This window comes from Podarcis gaigeae (assembly GCF_964106915.1).
Source record: "Podarcis gaigeae genome assembly, chromosome: 3".
Lineage (NCBI taxonomy): Eukaryota > Metazoa > Chordata > Lepidosauria > Squamata > Lacertidae > Podarcis > Podarcis gaigeae.
Window position 1 is genome coordinate 49011516 of NC_139680.1, and position 21571 is coordinate 49033086.

At 41.7% G+C, this 21571-nt stretch overlaps 1 protein-coding gene across 2 annotated transcripts; it reads right to left on the reverse strand.

Moving 5' to 3' along the window:
- On the reverse strand, window positions 1-20688 carry POPDC3 (popeye domain cAMP effector 3). 2 transcript variants are annotated; one of them, XM_083734038.1, is made up of 4 exons: window positions 20409-20688; window positions 7093-7853; window positions 5099-5207; window positions 1-3665 (listed from the first exon to the last, which is right to left on the reverse strand). In XM_083734038.1, the coding sequence occupies exons 2-4, from the start codon at window positions 7617-7619 to the stop codon at window positions 3390-3392; spliced, it is 912 nt and encodes a 303-aa protein (XP_083590164.1). In that variant the 5' UTR covers window positions 7620-7853; window positions 20409-20688; the 3' UTR covers window positions 1-3389. The 2 variants fall into 2 exon arrangements, with proteins under 2 accessions (XP_083590164.1, XP_083590165.1); XM_083734039.1 differs by lacking the exon at window positions 20409-20688 and adding an exon at window positions 19902-20159.
- Window positions 20689-21571: the final 883 nt, after the last annotated feature.

Genomic DNA, 21571 nt, shown 5'->3' on the forward strand with positions numbered 1-21571 from the left:
TTCAAATGAAAACACCAAGTTTAATCAATAGCTAGTCTTCAGATTTAAATGCTCTACCACAATCATGATGGCTATTATCTTAAAATTTCAAAGTGATGTTCTAAACAATCTGACTTATTTTGTGCGGGCAATAGCATAGGTGCAGAACAGACCTGCCTATATAAAGGTCTGAAATATAAAGTTACTGCGAAACTACTTCTGAAACTTTCCACCACCACATATTCTATCAAGTACATGATGTAAAACTGTTCTGGACTGTTAACAAAATAAGGTATTCTCACTGAACATTATATCCCAACATCTGTAAAATATGTATTTTTACAACCTTGGTCAAACAAGTTCAGTACAGAAAAGTCAAACACCGGAACATTTTATTTAAAGCTGATAACATATATAAAATTACCTTTGCCTATTTCTGACTTCCCCTGAGTATGAACAAAAAATGCAACAAAATCCGTAATACTACAAACCAAAGATTGTCCCATCTGTCATGGAATCTGAAGACAGTCACAGAAGACCCTGAGATCTGGAAGATGTTTCCCACCAGAGGTAGTGGTAGATACTTACCAAACCCCACCATCCTCAACACTTCCTTCACCAACTCTCCCATAAAATAACTCCTCTATCTCCTTCCTCTGGCACAAGTGGGACTGTGCTGAGTGCAAATCTGGATCTCACCATGTATATTATACCACTGGAAGTGATTCCATTTGGATTACTCCTAGTCCAGTATATTGGGTTTGATTTGAATTAGTAAGTCTAGAAAATTCAGTTCCTAACAAGAAGCAAGAGTGTGGACAAAATAAGACAATCCAGATCTGGCACAGCAGTGCTTTCAAAAATATGGCTTGAAGGTACAGGCTGGAATGTAAAAAGAGTGTTGTATCCTACTAAGATATAGTCATAGTAGATGCATTGAAATTAATGAACCTAATTCAGCCGTGTACACTAATTTCAATGGGTAAACTCTTAGTGGGAATAACACTGGATACAACCAATCTCTCAGTGGGATTAACACTGGATACAACCAATAACTATCAGTGAACTAAATTTAAATTGCATATAAGAGCCAGGTGCGAGGCAGATCCAGGATGGTGCACTTTTTTCATTTCCAAAGAGCCCTGGCTCAAAATGTTTACAGGGGCAGACCTTCATCAAACAGTCTCCGGCTTTCTGACAGGGTTAAAGAAATTATGGCATTTCTCATTGTAGACTCTTCAATATTGCTCCTTAAAAACTAGTCATTCTTTTTGGTGTGTCAGACATGTAAGTAGAAAAGCCTTTACACCTTTTCTTCCTTAAAAGAAAAGTAACTGCAGGATGAACTGAGCAGTAACATACACAATAGATCATCCAGCCCCATAACATTAATAAGATCAAGCCATTTCACACATACTTAATGTTTATGCGATTGTTTTCTCTTTTCATTACTATAAAGTTTATAGTATAAAATATTGTGGAGTTGTCTTTCTCCTTGATCTTTTATATAAAATGGTAAAAATAAAATCTGGCATCTTTATAAAAAAATAAATGTAAACCAGGTTCTAATGAACAAGCAGCAAACTAGTTTGGCATGACAAAGAGGGCTTGGGACTTCAGTTTCTCAAGCAGTAGCCCCATGCCCCATGTAAACCACCAAGTTTTGGAACTGAGGACCCTTTCATAAACAATTACCGGTAAATTGCATGGGAAGAAGGCATGCTGTTCAAAGTAAAACATTCCACTCGACTCCCAAATCTTCTAGGTGCACTCAAAAGAGCTCATCATATCCCTTTCCATTTGGGCTTACTTAAGTGCATCTTCTGTCCCTTGAAAAATATGACCATCTCCACCAAAGTTTTCCATCAGTAGGGACTAAAACCACCACCATCAGCTGCATCAGAAATCTCACTTGCTACATTGGTATAACTATCCATATTAGGTCACTGATTTCCTGCATAAAGATAGGTGAGCAGGACTCTCTTCTGGCATACAAGAAGAAAAGTGTTTTGCTGTTTCATTCAACACTCTGATGTATAAAGCATTACTTATGGACAACAGGCATTCAAGCCATCTTACTATCACCATTTAACCAAAGTGGCCACACCTGATGACATAACCATGGAACTGGGGTAGTTAACCTTGATATGGTAACATTCAGTATTTATAATGTACCATATGATAATGACATTAGCGGTGCTTGGATCTGGATTCAAACCTTGGGGAAAATCACAATCTTCTATTTCTGTCAAATGGAAATAACAAACAAAGCTGTTGCAGGGATGAGGAGTTATAATTTAAACCATGTCTCCCTGCATCACATGTTTTATATGAACATTCACAAATCTACTGTATAATCTGATGGCTTGCTTTTGTATCTTCTTTATAGACATGGAAGCTGATGGTATTTTTCTCTCTCTAAGAGCTTGTAGTAGCATGGTAGTAATTGCCCACAGAGCGATGTTGCTATTTCAGGTCACAGGTTCAGCAGGTTTTTGCAGTGTTTAAAAACCTGCAAAACCTATTTGACTAGAGGCAATAGTGGGTCAACAGAAATGAATGTATATACCACAGGGAATGTTGCATTTATCATACTACTACCGTTCTTAGAAAACTGCTCTCTCTCTACAGCTAGGGTACCTGCTGCTCTGCTTTCAATTAAAATACCTGAATATTCTTTCCCTGCTACATATGTTGCAGCAATTAAAGTGACTGGCACAAGCTCTGTACTCAAAGTAATTACATTAGTGCCTTTTGTTTTCATGTATAGCCTTTCTGCAATACCCTGAGAGAAATCTCAAGTCATCACTTCATGAATGTATACAAGAAAGAAATTATTGTTAGCCTTCTTTCAGGTTTTACAGGCTGTGCAGTTTCCTGTTTCATGTGTCATCTTCTGAAAGGCACTGCACAATGAGACCAAATTTATGCATTGTAATTACCAAGTAACAAGTGAGTCAAGATTACTTTTTCGAGATGGTCTGCATGTTGCTGTTCTCTAAGATAAAACTGCTTGCATAATTCATGATGACAAGGAGGCCTCAATAAACATGAAGAGCTCTGTGCAAATGTCATTTTTGAGACCACAATATCCAAGGCACCACAATTACAACAAAGCTTTATCCCATAATAATTTATATCTGCGCCCCCATGCCCCGCAACATAGTAAGATGAGCAGAAGGAGTAAACAGAAACTAATCATAACGCACGATCAGTCAAGATAAGCAGCCTGCTAGCTTAGACATGGTGAAAGGAGCTGAGCTAGTTTTTTCTCTTCCTTTCTGCTGGAAAAAAATCGCTTTTATTTTAAAATCTTCCATTTTTTTTTTATGAAACTGCCACAGTTCATTCCAGGTGCAATGAAGGCAAAATACATCATGCTGAAACACAGTCACATTTTACAATATCGGTTAATGTTGTCTTGAACTGTGCTGAATCTGGTTTACAGGTTGCATTTTGGGTGCCTCTGGAATGGACACATGATAGAAGTTTGGTAAGCGGATGTCACATCGGAATCCTTTCCCCAGGTTCACTCTGTCATTCAGAGCATAGAGCTTATCAGCAATGTCATTCCCAATTAGAATCGAAAATATCCGTGAGATGAATCGGTGTTTAGCAAAGAGTAAATACATTTTTTTCCTCCTCCAGGCCACATATCGACAGTCTGTTTCTGCTGTGAGGGTTACCTGAAAGAAACATTGGGAGAGGAAGAGGGAAGGGGAGAGAGAGAGAACATAGAAAGTTAAAATTATATCCGTGCACTGATGTCTTTGTAACTGAGATCCTCCTTCCTTTGGTGAAGGAAAGTGGACCATTATGTGTTTCCTCATTCTGATGCAACAAAGAGATGTGCTCCCAGATCAGTTATTGGATCAGCAACTGAATGCACATCCAAATATGTATCTGAGCGTGGATACCGACTATATATGGGGACAGCAAGTGGGGACATCTTTTGAGAGACAAATTCAGGGCATACACTCTCCACTCTACTCTGTAACATTTTATACTGTGGGGAGGATCCATTATTACAATTTGAAGCAGAAGTTTTCAACCTTTTTGAGTTCACGGCTCCCTTGACTAAATTCTTTCTGTGGCACCCCTGTGGGGCTCAGGAACCCAATTAAGTCACCCCTTGCTTGCAGAGCTAGCCGCCTCTCACCCTTTTACAAACCCCCTCCCTTGTGGAGTGTTCCCTCAGCCTCCTCTCCCTCTCCTTGGGAGTCCTCTAGGCAGCTACCACCGCTGATCTCTGAGCTGTCCCCCTTGCCCCAAAGAGAGGTGCCTCCTCCCACTGCCCCACAGGGGCCTGGAAATTACCTCCTGGCCAGCCCCAGAGGCACCATTCACCTGGGGAGCTTGTAGCTAGGGCTGCTGCAACAAACAGCTGTGCAAGTCTCTGGGAGGCAGAGAGGGGCATCAGAGGAGGGAGGGAAAGAAAGAAAGAGGGACAGTGTTGCCCGCAGCACCCCTGACCATCATCCAAGGCACCGCAGGGTGCCACAGCACACTGGTTGAAAACCATTGGTTTAAAGAATGCTGTTTAAAGAATCTACAATGTGCAGACAGGAAGAGGAGCATGTGTTCTGTACAAATGGCAAATCAATAGATCTGTTTCCATTTATATCAGCTTAAGAAATGGGCTCATACAGTGGAATGAGGAGCAAGAGGAAAGCTTTCAAAATGTTCTCTCTGGATCGGGAAATCTTTTTACTTCCATCATCATTTTTTTTAAAGGCCTCACTATGTTAGTAACAGAATGCTTGGCTCTTTGAATTTGTAGCACCTGTGTAGAGCGAGCCTCAATATCAGGGAAACCTCACTGGCTGGCATTGCAAGCTATCCCAGATACGAGTATTTACAGAAATTCTCATGTTGAGTGTTTCTGCCTGTAAGCACCTGTGATTTCACTGCTGCTGGATGGAAGAAGGAAATAAAAAAGATCTAAATCCATCGCATCCTCAAATGTTTACTCCAGTTTGAATGCTCTACATCATTAGAAAGGACCTTTGTCCCCAAACAAGCTTTAATTTTGGCTGAGCAGTTGCTGGAGTCTCTGCATCTTGGATTCTGTGAAAGAGAGGATGTTAGATTATCCATCATATCTGCAAAATCCCCCTACCTGAAAAGTGCCTTCTTCTGTGGGTCTTAGTGAATCCCATTCAGGCGAATCCAGAAACTGGAGGGGGAAAATATAATGCAGAAATTCCCCATCCACTGTCACTCTGATCCTAACAAAACAGAGCAGTGTGTTAATATTGTTAGCACAGAGAAAAGGAATTAGATTAGTTCTTTTAAAAAAGCAACGGCTGGGTATGGATAAAATTTAGTTTCCACAGATTTCATAACAATCAAAAGAGCTTCATTTTCATTTTGGGTGCATACTAGACATACTGCAGGATATCAAAGAGAGCAGATATTAAACGTTATCTCACACAGTTCAAAGTTTTCCATTTTTATGCCAAATTATGTTGGGAAGTTGCATAATAAATTTCATACATAAAATGTTCATCTTTCAAATGTTATAAGCAGCAAGTGACAATACATTAATAATACCATTTGCACACGCAAGGAACAAAAAATAATTCCAATTCATGTCTTCTTACAGAGTTCCTGAATCTCCTTTGCGCTGAGTTTTTCAGAACACAAAAATGTATAAAACAGAGTCATCCATCCCAAAAGATAAGCCTGACTCATAAGCTACAGCGCCAGAGGGATAAGGGAGCTGCATTGTGGAATAATGTGTTTTCAGGACTAACCCAGCCTTTTATCATTTATCATTTTATAACTGAGATCCTACTTCCTTTGGTGAAGTTTTCCAAAACTGCACAAAAGTGAACCATTATGTGTTTTCGCACTCTGATCCAACTAAGAGATGTGTTCACAGATCAGTTACTGGATCAGGAACCGAATGCACATCCAAATATGTATCTGAGCATGGATACCAACTATATATGGAGGCAGCAAGGAGGGGACATATATTTCATGCATTGGGTGTTAACTGAGGGATGGTGTTACCATCAAGATGTGGTGGCACAATGCTTGCTTAGAAAACCTTTTTTAAAAGGATTATTCAACATTATGGAAGGTAGGTCAATCCATTGCTATTGGCCAACATATAAATGAAATCAGTATTCAGAGTCAGAATGCCTATGAGCAAACAGGAGAGGACTCGCCTTCAAGCACTGCTTATGAATTTCCAAAGGTAATTGGCTGACCACTGCTGGAAACAAAATGGTGGCCTTTATTGGCATTTGCCAGTTTCGGAAGGGCTACCACGTACAGGCAGCAGATCCCTGCTGACACACAGGGACCAGAAAATGTGCCATATTTTCTATCTACAATGTGACAGACGGGGCTTCCCCTAGATTGGTGGCACATTAGGCACAACTCACAAACCAATTTAAGGATTATTTTTTTAAAAAAAGATGTCTCAATTCCCAGATCTTCAAAGAGATGAAACTGGTCACATAGGCAGCAGTGCTCTCCTCCATTACCTTGCACACTCATAGAGCAGAATGGTTTTAGAGAATACATAATGGTGAACAAGGTTACTGAATTTAGTGTTCAGAAATATCCAAGTTAATTTTTAGACTTTACATTACATAGCAGAAAGCATGGCTGAGGGCAAGGAGGGAGGCAGAGCAATGTAAAAAAGGAATCTGCTATGAAGAGGGGAAAGAGAAACACACACTGCCTGGTAATCCTATTTTCTAAAACTTAATTCACACTTCCAAGCAGTCATTTCTCTTTACATTTTTTATTTATATAGGTGCTTTTTATAGAAAAAAGAAAGAAAGAAAGAAAGAATAATTATGAAAGCTATTCTTCCAGGGAAGCGAAGTCTTACCAGAAACTGCAGTTTGTTTGTTTGTTTTGGCACTTGCATAGATTTGTAGACTACAAGTGATAATTAAAACACACCCTTCTTCCCCTCCTTAAGCTGTGGCATCTTTGGTAGTAGAAATGTTTTTGCACTCAAGTTTAAAGTGTCAGAAATGCTGAGCCTACTGCATTCAGTTTAAACAGGAACAAAAAGGGAAAAAATAAAATACAGCATTCTTGATTATTGTTATATTTCTAAATTTACAAGCAGGGTGTAAGAATGATACAAACCTTCCTGACAGAAGCAAGGAGAGCTTATCAATTGGTGTTTTGCCTTGCATGGCATAACAGTGCTCCTTCTCCAGTGAAACTACTTCTTCATCACAGCACAGGATGATCTTTCTAAAAATTGTCATTGAAATCCCCAGGGGCCGGAACATAGCAAGGTAAAGCTCCTGGAATTCTTTGTCAAAGGCAACACTCCGGACTTGGTAGGCCACATAAATGAACTGTACAAAGCATATCACAAACAGTATAAAATTCCAAGAGAAAATGTCAGCTGCACAGACATCCAGCCATGACCAGACAGACGAACAGAGAAAACCTAGTCCAAGCAAAAAGAAGACGTAGAGCAGGCCAAAAATGCCACTTCCACCCATGTAGCCAACAACGAACAAGATGCTGGCCAAATGATAGATTGATCCTTCTGCTTCCGACTTCCAGTTGACACAGATTGGGTGTGCATATATCAAACTGTCCCAAAAACTTGAGTTGTCTTCCATGGCTGGAACATCCAACTGATCGGTATTGGTTGTCATCGTCTGTCTCTGCGATTTCAAAAACTCTGTTAAAAAAATAAGGTTCTGACAGAATAACAGCCCATCATTTCTCCAACTTTGCCTTCATTAGCTGGTCACCATAATGTCCATGCATTTTATAGCTTAAAGAGATGCAAAGTTACTCAGCTAGGGAAACAGTCTTCTTAGACATCCATACTGTTCCAAGTTGTGTCCTGAGACTTCCTCTTGTGCTTGGTTCATGATGTGACTGATCTGTCCAAGAGAATGAATAAAGAGGAAGGGAAAGTATAAACATAGAAAGGAGCATTTATACAACTGTTTTGATATTAAGCCACAAAAAAAGTTTGCTTAGCTCAAACTATGTATTTCCAAGGCTCAGTACAGGCCTTTATTCAATACAATATTATTATTCATTTGTATAGTATTTTCACTGTTGAATCCTGTGCATGATTACTCAGAGAAGAAAGGATCAGCAAGTTCAATGATGATTGTTCCCAAGTAACAGAAGAATCCAAAATATAGGAAGCTGACTGAAGGTGGCAAATATGGTTCACCCTCTTGTTATTTAATCCCTACAATCACCCTGTGGGGTAGGTTAAGCTGGGAAGCAGTGACTGGCCCAGGGTCACCCAGTGAGCTTCATGGATAGGTGGGGATCTGAACCCTGGTCTTCCATGACATTCTAACACGACTCCACTCTGGTTCTCTCTTATCTGACAACATACTGTAAGTAGCAGTATTTTTTTTAAAAAAAAGCAAGATAAATTCTGCCAAAGTGGGCAACATTTACAGGTCATCCTTAAGTTAATGGTAACAACAATAACTTGGTCCCAGTGTTGTACACAACCTTCAATTCTATTCTTTAATTGTTCTTATTTGTCCCAGCATGAGGTGGTTAAGTAAATATTAAAAAGAAGAACAATGGCTTCAATCCAGACTTTATCTTCCTTGGACTAAGGTGCTCTTTCTGCCCATGGAAGTGAATAAGTGAATAAGCAAATAAGAGTAGATGTGACTTTTGCAGATATCTACCTCCCCCTGCAGCCCCCAGTGACCTTTTTTGTTTTTTAAGGAGGGGGAGAATTGCAAAAGTTGCCTTCCTTCTGCCCCACCCTGCCCTATCAGCAGAAGCAAAGACTGGATCCAACCCAATAAATAATGGCAGTTCTAATCTACAGGGCATGTGAAAAAAGTGAGTGGAGTTTTCCAAAGGGAGCCCCTCCCCAATAGTCTGAAGGTATGCAAAGCACATTGGGTGAAACCCAGGGGGGTTGGACCGATGGCCCTTGTGGTCCCTTCCAACTCTACAATTCTATAGTTCTATGAAAACAAGTCAGCTGTTGAAGTCCAGCAGGTTTCTGGCCCTATTGTCTGCCAGGATGGTAGTTGAAAACAATATCTAAGCCACTCTGCCTGCTTTGGAAGAACATCAGAATGGTATAGTAAATGAATTAAATTTTAATATAAACAGTGTTGTAAATTTACATGAACCTCAACAGTCTTCTCATACTTTTAAAATATAGTTTTCAGGAGCAGCTGCTGAATGTCTGAGGTTTTTCTTCTTGTTCTTGTTCTGTTGAAAGTGTAAAGCCCCACTGGCTTTGACTCAGTTCTAAGAGTAAAATTCACCTGTGCAAAATGACATCAAGCTGCAGGCACAGCAGGAAAGCAAAAATTACAATTTGCCTTTGAAATAATTACCATCAAAACCCCCGAAAATAGAGCAGTTTTAAATGTCAGTGCTTTTCTGTGTTAAAGAAACCAATCATCCAATCATTATCTTCCATGGGGAATCAATGGAGCTTATTTTTCCTCAGCCACTCAATCACTTTGCTCTCTGAATGCTGAGAGGATTCAGCACTTCAGAAGTGCCATTGCTGTGGTGAATGCAAACAGAAGCTCAAGCAGGGCATGGAAAATTATCAATATCATATTTCTCAGGTGATATGTTTTAATTCTTTTATGGGCTTCTCAAGAGACCATTCATAGCACGTTCTGAACAAGCTGTTGCTAGGCTTATGTTCACACAAGCAGAGTCTCTGTGTAACAAAGAGCTCAACTTCAGTTCTGCTTCATCTTGTGATGCAAATACGGTAGTTTGGATGTAGAGCAGAAGCATAAAGGCATGGAGGCATCTTGATAATGTGGAGTAAAATATAAACTGCTTCAAAAGACAATGCACAAAATAATTATGGAAAGGGAAACACCACAGGAAGTATACAACAATTCAAGAGATCAAGAATTGTTCGGACCAGTCAATATATATTACAAAGGATACCTGAAGTGTACCTAGCCATTAGAAGAGGGGTGGATAACCTGAGATACTCCAGATGTTGACCATGCTGGCTGTGGCTGATGGGAGCCCCAGCCTCTAAATCATGGAGCCTCAGTTTAATGAAAATAGAATCTTATGAGATCAGATTCCCCACCACCACATTATTTCGTGCATTTCAATAGGGATGACCTAAACCTGTCCTTACTGCATCAGCAAATAGCCCTTTTGACCACCAAGGTATTTTAAGCAACTGGACCAAACCTTAGAGGAGCTTTTAAGAGCATTATAAATGGTTAATGCCTCCAGAACAGTCTGTTTTAATTGTATCCTTCATCATACTTTACAGGTTCCTTATTACAGTTTTTGCAGATTCAGTGTATTCATTTCAGAGGTCCAATCACAAAACAGCCAAGTACTAATCAAAGAATGATAGTTAAGGTGGGAACCTAAACCACTAGCAGAAATCAAAGTGGAAAAACACTGCACAAGTGTTGCCTGATGCTCTTAATCCAATGCACGTTACACAAAAGTTTAGAATGGTTAAAACGTAGCCGCATTTTGAAGGCCAAACTAGACCAGGAGCAGGGAACATTTTTTTAGGAATGTAAGTGCCTGCAGCATCTTGTTCTCACTATGGTAGCCCTCAAACAGGACTTGAGCACAATAACGCTCTCCCCTCCTGTGGTTTCCAGCAAACAGGTATTATGAAGCAAAATTTTCAGCCTGAGTATCACATTCATTTCTGGGCCACATTCCAATGGTGAGGGGCCAGAAGCAAAATTAGGTAGATAGAGTCTAGCTTCCATTCATTACACCTGCTTAGATGCTTCCTTCTATGTGATTTATCCATTATTTTGTTTATTACGTTTATATCCTCCCTTTCTTCCGAGGAGCTGAAGGCGGTGCAAATTATTCTCACTCTGCGCCTTCATTTTAATGTCACAATGATCCTGTCATGTTGGTTAGACTGAGAGACAGTGAGTGGCTGAGTCATAGCTGCAGACCAGGACCCTTCAGAGGGGGAGACCTCTGGTAACTGCAGCTCTGAGAAGGAGATGGATTCACACCATGGGCTTTCCCATGTGCATCCACAGGCACAACTTCATGTTCTTGGATCCTGATGAGCCACATCTGCCATCAGACTCTGATGACTAGTCCACAGACTCCTCAGGGGATCAAGAGAGCCCTGAGGAGAGATCCCCCACAGCCAGGTACCTCAGGACCTCAAAGGAACCTATGTCTGCAGAACACACCACCCATTTAACTCACCAGGGTGCAGCACACAGAGCTGGGGTCTCTAGTTAATGACTACCTAGTATTACTATAAAACTCAACTAGCTGCTCCAGAACAAGTTCAATGTTTTGCCTCAGCTACAGGAGCACTATTTGTGGTCCTGAACCACACCTTCTTTCTTCCTCCAAGGGACAGACTTTGCCAAGCTTTGCCATCCTGCCTGCCCGGACAACCAGGAACTACTGACCTTCCCTTGGGGGGGACATCACTCCTACCTAGTGGTGGGCATCACTGCAGATCATAACACTGATGAGCTTCATATAAATTACCTTACCATAGTTTTTCTCTGTACTGTATTTTTTGTTTTTATATATTTATATTCATTTTTCTGAGAAGCAGCTGTATGAAACATGTTTTCATCCCCAGGAATGCATATTCTGATTAGCAAAACCTTGAATGCTCTTGCATTATTTTGAGGAAATACCCAAGATTCTCAAGTTACTCATGAAATCCATGAACAGACACATTAAAACAGGACACATTAAGCAGCTTCCCAGAGTACAAAATAATCTAGCAGTTAATCAACAGAAGCCCATAATATAGAGAGAGAATGCCAAATTATTCAGAGCTTGTGAGAAATATTGATTTAGTGGTCTTGTCTGTGTTGACTATTTGTTATTTTGAGGCATGTGCCAACTGCATAATTGACCTAATGTACACAAAGGGGAGCCCAGTTCCTGGGAGTTGAATTTGCAAGCTAAGAATTTATTATTGCTTCATTCAGAACAAAAAATCTAAACACAACTCCTGTCAGCATAAGTAGAGTATGCTCTGAGAAATCAAATGTGGCACAGTACAGAAATCAACGTACTGCTGATGGCAAACAGCATTGACCTCGTCCAGAGAAATTGAGCTGCACTCAGACCAGGTTGAAATTCACAAGACATGCTAGTTCCAACTGACTTTAGTTCCAATGGTTTTAAAAGGATTGAAGAAAGATTTACTTCTCTGGATGGGGCTTGTATGCTTTGAAGAGTTTTTTAATCAATAGACAGAATGGGGGGGGGGGACACAGAGAAGTGTTCTGCTGAATTGCTTGCACTATCACTTGTATAAGCAAATCCCAATTCAGTAATTTGCTGCAATCTAATTTAAATGGTTTACATCTAACAGTAGAGTTTAACAATTTACAGCTGTACAGCTGTCTCCTCCAGTACTGAATTAGAATCACTTTTGTCCAACAATACATAACATAAATGTTTCAGCCATTTCTTCCTAGAATCTTTATCCAATTATTACAATTTTCTGGTGCAACAACACATTAATTGTACCAGGAGTATTTTTATAAACACAGAAAAATGTTTCTGCCTGGACAGCTCACAAAATCCAGAAAGCATGGCAACTTTTAACACAAGTTCCTTTTCATATATAGAGCTCTTCTGGACCTCAACGGAACATTTCAACTATGATGTTTTCCTAGTGTTAATTGCCTGCCTGACACAGTTTTTTTTAAATAAAAGACTTCTGAAATGAAATAAAAATATGGGTATATAATTCTTGTGCCATTTTCCTTTACTTAAATCAAACAGTGAAGTCAGATGAAGAACAGATCTCAAGGTTCTTGCTCCAGAAAACCCCCAATTGATTTCCATGAGATTTATTAAAAGTACTGCTCAAACACAACACAGATATTCTGATATTTGATAAGTTGTGATGCTGCTGTAGTCTACCAAGCACAAATTACTTATTTATTAATTAAATTTATATACTGCCCTTCATCTGAAGATCACAGGGCAATTCACAAGATTAAATAGATGTTGAATACCAGTGCAAGTTGCATGCATATATATTCTACATCAAGCACAAATTAACATTACTAGAACAAAACCCCATTTCTGAATATCTGTAGTAAGGTCACAATAATATACTTTCATATTAAACAGTAAGATGAAAAATGTTCTGTGTATATTGGATCAGCATTTCTTAAACTTACAGGATGAATTAATTAATAGCAACATGCTAGCAATCTTTTTCATGGGCCAGGTATATACAAGTTTAGGACTAAACCCTTAAACATTTGCAAGTTATTTTAGCATTGCAATCCATTCCAAATTATTTTAATAGCGTAATTCTACAATTGTAGCAGACACATCCAGTTTGTCCATGAATTGTTTGCTTGCTACAGGGAGAGAGAGGGAATTGCAGAAAATTGCCTCCCTGTTACAATTTCCGTTGCTGGACTCCTTCCATCAGTGGACAGACACCATTGGATACCACCATTAGGTTCATATAGGCATATTATGGCAGTGAATTATGAGAAAGTGCACTTACACATTACCTTTTTCCATTATGTGTTTTCTAATTCAATTGTACACACATTATTTCATTTATCATAGAATAAATAGCTTTAACAGAATACAGACCTGCTTCCTATTCACAACCTCTGTTTCCTATTCCCAATCTTATATTTTTTCTACCACTTCTTGTTTCTGTACTTTGTCCTATTACATGATTTGAACTTTCCTTGGAAACTTGGATAACTAGGTTTATTTTTAAAAACAAACAAAAAAACCCCATTTCTATTATGGCAAGGTATTTTCTACACCTTATCTAGCTTTAAATTATAAAATGTAATCTCTTTTGGAATAGGTAATCATGTTTATTTAACTGGCTCAAATGGCATAGGTGCAAAAGATATATTTAATTACATTTTAAAGAAAACCAACCCCCATCTTGCCAGGAACTACTCTATGTCTCAAATGTAATGTTTAGTTTTTTTTAAACATGCAGGCACACATAAGACCATAGATTAAAAGCTGCTTGTCAGCTGTGCTTATGAACTGTGATTGAACCCTGTAAATTCAATACAGTATAACTTTGCTGGTATGTTGCATAACCACATGATGTTCCTCCAGGCAATTTGCTCACCAACAAATTAAGTTCAGGAAGCTTTTCTGTTTCCAAACTAGAGACGAGGAGCTTTTCTTATTCTAATTTGTGGGTGATGGGTTTACTTTGTAGAGTATGAGTTTGTTGGCTATTACCCAATGTTTTACAGTTCAATCCTACACATGCCTATTCAGATATAAGATACATTGAGTTCAATGACAGTTGCTCTTTGGTAAGTTTGTATAGTAAGGTAAAGGTAAAGGTACCCCTGCCCGTACGGGCCAGTCTTGACAGACTCTGGGGTTGTGCGCCCATCTCACTCAAGAGGCCAGGGGCCAGCGCTGTCCGGAGACACTTCCGGGTCACGTGGCCAGCGTGACATCGCTGCTCTGGCGAGCCAGAGCCGCACACGGAAACGCCGTTTACCTTCCCGCAGGGAAGCGGTCCCTATTTATCTACTTGCACCCAGAGGTGCTTTCGAACTGCTAGGTTGGCAGGCGCTGGGACCGAGCAGCGGGAGCGCACCCCGCCGCAGGGATTCGAACCGCCGACCTTTCGATCGGCAAGTCCTAGGCGCTGAGGCTTTAACCCACAGCGCCACCTGCGTCCCTGTAGTTTGTATAGTACTGCAGCCTTAATCAAAACAGGGGAAAGTAGAAGTTAAATAACAGAAAAGTGTTCTGTCAAATACATGCTGGTTATAACTAGCAGGTTTAATATTCATGTGAAATGCACAGAAAAAGCTGGTAGTTTTTAAAGAGATTTAAAAAATACTGTGAAACAGGAGGTAGGAACCCCAGAAATAGTCCTCTTTTGAAAACTGATCAGGACGTCTTCAGAATCATTTGGTCAGATACTCTTACGATCAGAATCATGTGTCAGATACTCTTACGATCATCCTCTAGATATGCAAAATGATGTTTCCTCAAGTCTTCTGTACAGCTGTTAGTTTAAAGGGCTTACTTAATGACATTTGTGTTTGGTGGCTATCAGTGACTGCTCAAGGTTGAATGCAGCTAAGTCCTACTCAGAGTAAACCCACTGAAGTGAAGAAATGAACAAAAGTTAGTCATGTCTATTAACTTCATTGGGTTCCTCATTTTGGAGAGATAATGTTGAATACCTTCCAGTAAGTTTTGTTGCTGACTAGAAAGAGTAGGGACGCAGGTGGCGCTGTGGGTTAAAGCCTCAGCGCCTAGGGCTTGCCGATCGAAAGGTCGGCGGTTCGAATCCCTGCGGCGGGGTGCACTCCCGCTGCTCGGTCCCAGCACCTGCCAACCTAGCAGTTCGAAAGCACCCCTAAAAAGTGCGAGTAGATAAATAGGGACCGCTTACCAGCGGGAAGGTAAACGGCGTTTCCGTGTGCGGCTCTGGCTCGCCAGAGCAGCGATGTCACGCTGGCCACGTGACCCGGAAGTGTCTTCGGACAGCGCTGGCCCCTGGCCTCTTAAGTGAGATGGGCGCACAACCCCAGAGTCTGTCAAGACTGGCCCGTACGGGCAGAGGTACCTTTACCTTTACCTTTAGAAAGAGTAGGTTGTTGGTTTTGTGGACTGATGGTGCTTTGGTATGCAGAGAAGGGGGACCAAGATGGTTATGGGTCTGTAAACCAAGCCATGAGAGAGCTGGTATGTTTAGCACGGTAAAGAGGAAACTCAGAGGAGATATGATAGCCATCTTCAAATATCTGAAGGGCTGTCACAAGGAGGATGGAGCAGGCTTGGTTTTCTTCCTGCTTCAGAGGCTAGTACCTGAACCAATGGATTCAAGTTACAAGAAAGGAGATTCCAACTAAATATAATGAAGAAAATTCTGACAGTAAGAACTGTTTAGAAGTGGAATGGACTCCCACAAGAGGATTCTCCTTTCTTGGAGGTTTTTAATGTTTTTAGCAGAGGTTGAATGGCCATCTGTCATGGATGCTTTTGTTGAGATTCCTGCATTGCAGGGGGTTGTGCTAGATGACCCTTGGGGTCCCTTCCAACTCTACAATTCTATGGTTTGCACATGAGCACCACCTGACTGGCTGCCTGTCTGCTCTCTCTACTCCCACGCATAACTTGTAGATTTGCCAAAAAACAAGTATTTCCAAAAAGTGTCCATTAGTCTCCCAGAGACCTGTTCTTAAAGCCTTCATGCTTCCAAACAAAGTAACTTAAGCAACTGCCACACAACCTTGGATCTAACAAAGTGAAATGTATCGGAAGCTTACAGTTGTGACCTCGGAAGATCCATAAAGGTGGTGGTGATGAATCACCCAGTATGCATTGAAAATATTGCATTCATTCTAAAGCAAGTACTTTTGAGTTATTGAAGAATAGTGGGGGGTTGTTTTTTTTAAAGGAAAGTATGTGATGCAAAGTCACTTGAGATTTTCCTTTTATCAGTTTTGTAAAGGCATTCTTTTATTATTTTTAAATAAATATCATCAATGGATGTATTGGACTTGGCTTCTGCCCCTTCCTTTGCAGCCCTCATACCTCAATCTGCTTCAGAGGGTCTCCCCACCTCAGGAACAGGTTTTGGAGGTACATGGGGGCCGCAGGGTGGAGGAGAGGAAGGGAAGGTCCTTTTGCAAGCAGAACAACATAACTAGATTTCACCATGTGAGATAAAGGCTTTTTTTAAAAAAAGCAAACAAACACTGTAATAATATGAGACAGTCATAATACAGCCTGAATGTTTTTTGTTTGCATTTTTGCTATGCTGCATTAAACCTGACCAAAAAGAAAAAAACCTAATCAGAAAAAAATTGAAACACAAACATCCGATTTAATCTGTGAATGTGTGATAGCAAGAGGAACTGCATGATTTTTCTTCTGAGGTTTTAACAATTATCCGAGAGTAAGCCCCACTCAGTGGGGTTTACTTCTGGATAAACATGCATAGGATTGCACTGCCAGTGTGTCTGGATAAGAGAGAATGTGTTGGAGTGTAGGGTTAGTGAAATTTGGTGCAGTATTATAACTTAGATCAGGGTTCAGCAGGGGGCCAGTCCACTGTCCCTCAGACCTTGTGGGGGGCCAGACTATATTTTGAAGAAGAAAAAATGAATGAATTCCTATGTCCCACAAATAACCCAGAGATGCATTTTAAATAAAAGGACACATTCTATCCATGTAAAAACATGCTGATTCCAGGACCGTCCGTGGGCCGGATTGAGAAGGTGATTGGGCCGGATCCGGCCCTTAGTTTGCCTACCCATGGTTTAGATCTTGGCTTAAGGGACGGCTTGCAACGCACATATATGTACCGCAGGAAATGTAGCTGTTTGCATATCCTATTTCCTACAACTGAAAGGATACAATGTGGGATGGATAATAATGTGGAGTGGTGAGTTCAAATCTTTGGGCTGCTCCAGCTTCCCAAGAAGGAGCAAGTGAAATGCAGAGCCAAACGGCAAGTACTTGCCCTGCCCTGTGCTCTCTCAGCTCGATGTGATAGTGACACCCATTCATAAAGCCTTTCCCCCCCCCTGAAAAGAATCCAGCTGGACTGGAGATGTTGTATGCACCACTATCACATCATAAAGCAATAACCCAAACTTTATGATTTTGTTTTGGCCATTGCAGATAACCTCTGCAAGGAGCTGTCTTCCCCTCTGCAATTAAACCAAATAAATCATACACCTCTGCCGGAATCCATATGCAAGTCAACTGCCATCCCATCAACATTATTGCAAGAATGCTGGCACTCCAGGTTTCTCTAGTGACAGACATCTTTACAGCATTACCAAGTGGATCTGAATTCAGTATTATAAAGGCTCCCCTGTTGAATGTGTGCTTTGTTTTGTTTTCCAACCTACGAGCAAGCAAACTGTGGCAAGTGAAAAAATAAACAAGTAAAAAGCACTGGTGCATCAAATGTATCATTTTCCTGCCAAATTTTACAATGTTACATATCTTCAGAGCTGTTCATACGTTTTGGAGAAAAACAAATACTTGTTTTATCCCTCTATGCAGGTTGGTATACAAATTTAATTTATTATTATTATGTGCTAGCATCCTACTTAAGGGCTTTCCATGTTCACTGACACTTAAGAACCTTTTGCATTGCCAACACCCATTCATGATGCAAAGAATGCCTCTGGTCTTATGTAAGAGTACATTTCTCTCATTAGACCACAACCAGACTCTGCATACCCTGGAGAATAGGCAAGTGTTTCCAGTGTCCCTGCAACAGTTAATGCTATTCTGTCTCTTGTTACCCACTTGTACCCACTTGCTGAAGGAAGTGCTGAATCTGTGGTTAACTCCCATCAGCCCCAACCAGCATGGCCAATGATGGGATTCGCAGGCAACAAAATTCTGAATGGTCACAGATTCCCTATCCCCACTGTAAATAAACCCTGTACAAAACTGAACCGGATCTGCAGAGTTGAATTGAAAATCCCAAGTCCTTTCTTATATCAATGGGGCAAATAATTATAGCCACTGTGGTGTAGTGGTGAAGACCAGGAGACTAGGGTTCAGATCTCTACTCAGCCATGAAGCTCACTGGGTGATCTTGGGTCAGTCACTAACTTACCTCAAAGGGTTGCTGTGGGGATTAAGGAGGTGGTGAACCATGTATTCTATCTTGTGCTCCTCTGAGAAAAGGATTGGATATGAATGCAGTAACTAAGTTAAGTATTTCTACGTCATGGTTGGCTTCCAACCTACAAAACGAAAACATGGCCATGCTTCTTATTATTTATTTGCTACATTTATATTCTTACTTTCTTCTATCATAGAGCTCAGGCAAGTGTGTGCATGAGTTTCCCAGGTGATCTCACACTAAGGAACTCCACTGCAGGCAGCTGATTGCATGTCTCATGCCTTCAGACCATGCCCTTCCTTCTAAGTCCCTATTGGACTCTGTGGGACTTATGGTACTTCAGAGTGGCATATGATTGGGCTGCAAGCATGGGTGTAGCCAAGGAGGGGGACAGGGGACAGCTGCCATCCAAATCAAGTAAATAAATAAAAATACTTAACTAATTGACCCATCATGTTGCAGATGGCATAGTTCTGACTCGCCTAACGTAAATCCTGGCTAGGCCCATGGCTGCAAGTGACTTTTATCTAGGCCATGGCTCAACAAAAACACAACACAATCTGTTTGTTTTAATGTGAGCCTCCTTGGCTTTGTCAAAGAAGGTCAAGAAAAGAATAAAATCCACAAAAAGTCTTGTAGCACTTTAAAAAACTAGCAAATGTATTACTGCACTAGACCTTTGTTGAATCTAGTCCACTGAAGCTTATGTTAGTTTTGAAAAGTGCCGCAAGGCTGTGGTTCCTGCTGCAAATTAACATAACACGCCCTCTCTAAACTGTGGCAGGAAAACGTCTTAGTAACAAAAGTGTGTGCGAAAAGGCTGGTTTGGCTCTTGGACTAGGTACACAGAAATTTTAGTGTTATGATTTGGAAATGCCCAAAGACTATTTTTGGTGTGCACTAATTTGTAATTGTCAGATTAGTGTGACAGAACCATAGTTCTAGACTTGGAACGGATCTCTGAGATCTTCTAATCCAAGGTTTCCCAAACTTGGGTCTCTGGCAGTTTTTGGACTACGGTTCCCACCATCCCTGACCCACTGGTGCTGCTAGCTAGGGAGCATGGGAGTTGTAGTCCAAAAACTGCTGGAGACCCAAGTTTGGGAAACCCTGTGACCAACTCCCCATTTCAGCCTTGTTGAGCAGGCACAAATTATCATTTCAAGGAAGGCCTGTGGTCCAGCACTCCTCATTTTAGAAATAGGGATTGGGACCATTTAAGATGCCGGGTGAACTCAGAAGAGGCACCCATGAATCTTCATTGTTCCCCCTTCAAAATATTATTAAATAGCATGGCATGCAAAGTAACGCCTGCTCCGTGCTATCCCCTGCCCCAAGCTGGGCAATACCGTCCCTCCGCCCTTACACTTCCTTTCCCTTCGCTCCTGGACTGCCTCGCTCTCTTATCTCCCCGCTGCAGACGGAAGGGTCCGATCAATGCCTCTTCCCGCTCCGGGGCAAAAGGCCGGGCGGGCAGCTGTGCCGGCCTCCTCAAAGTGCGCTCGCCCGCAGGTCGGACGCAGGAGCTCGATGCCTGAGGCGCTCAAGGCGGCGACCACAAACCCTCCCAAGGGACTCGGTCCCAGAGCAGCGCGCGAACTCGGGCGAGCCAAGTTCAGAGGGTGGGGCTTCCCGGGAGCCTCGCGCCTCGGCAGCCTTTCCCACATTACAGCTCTGGGCTGGCAAGCGAGACCCATCCGCCGAGGGGACCGAAGAAGCAGCGCGCCAGGCTCCTCGCCTCTCCCGAGAAGCGCCCTCGGCAGCAGCGCCAGTGAACCCCAAAGACACACACGCAGAGAGAGCCGCCTCGCGTTTCCTCCCCTCGTCTGGAAAATCCCTCCGCGCGTCCTTCCCCCCTCTCTCGTCCCCTTACCTTGCCACCAAGTTTGCCCGCCAACGCCGGCGACGCGCCCCCGTCCCTTCCTCAGCCCCGTCCCGCCGCGCGCCTGGCAGCGCTGCCGCCGCTGAGAGAGGCAAGCCGAGGCTTTGACTAAAATAGGCAGCGAGGGAACCGCCAAGAGACGGGCTGCGGGCGGCGCCTGAGGAGAAGAGCGACCCCCAGGCGCAGGCTTCCTGACACAACTTCTACTGCTGCTGCTGCTGCCGGGAGACTTCTTGGGCGGCCCCTGCCCGGGCAGGTGGCGGCTCCTTCTGCTGCCACTGGGACGGCGCCGTCGGTGCACGCGGAGCGGGGATTGGCCAGAAGGCCCAGCAGCTGCCTATGGAGGACTGCCTCACTGGGGGGGGGGGGGAGGGATTGGGGAGTAAGGCGGGAGGGACGGAGGGGCTGCCTGACGCGGGAAGCCTGTTGTGGGGTTGATGGCAAGTGGGAAAGGACACGGGAGTGCCCAGGAGCATATGCAGAATGCTTTCCCCCCTCTGTAATACCATTTTTGTTTTTTTGTTTTTTTCAAAATTTTTATTAGGTTTTTTAAATAAAAGAGATACAAAAATGAAAAACAGCATTGTTTGTGTCTTTACAAAATTTCATGACATCTTTGGACTTCCTCGCGTCATCCGCTCGCACTTACATTGTTCATAAAATTTTTCAAGCAAATTACCATCTTATTTGTAATCTTATAACCAATCATTACAATATAGTCTAATAATACTCATCTAATTTAGTGATGGCCAATTGTTTATAATCAAGCATCCTTCTTAGCATTCCATCAAATTACAATAATTTTGTAAATAAATCTTAAATTTCTTCCAGTCTTCTTCAATCCTTTCTTCTCCCAGGTCTCGAATTCTGTAATACCATTTTTGACCGCCACACACACATGCAGCTGGAATACAGGAATTCCACAATATTTTATTAAGGGTTTCTAATAATAATAATAATAATAATAATAATAATAATAATAATAATAATAATATATTTATACAGAATGGTTTCCCCAGCCACTCTGGGCGGCTTCCATCAAAAGATTAAAAATACATTAAAACAACAATCATTAAAAACTTCCCTAAACAGCCTTCAGATGTCTTCTAAATGTCATAGAGTTGTTTATTGCCTTGACATCTGCTGGGAGGGCA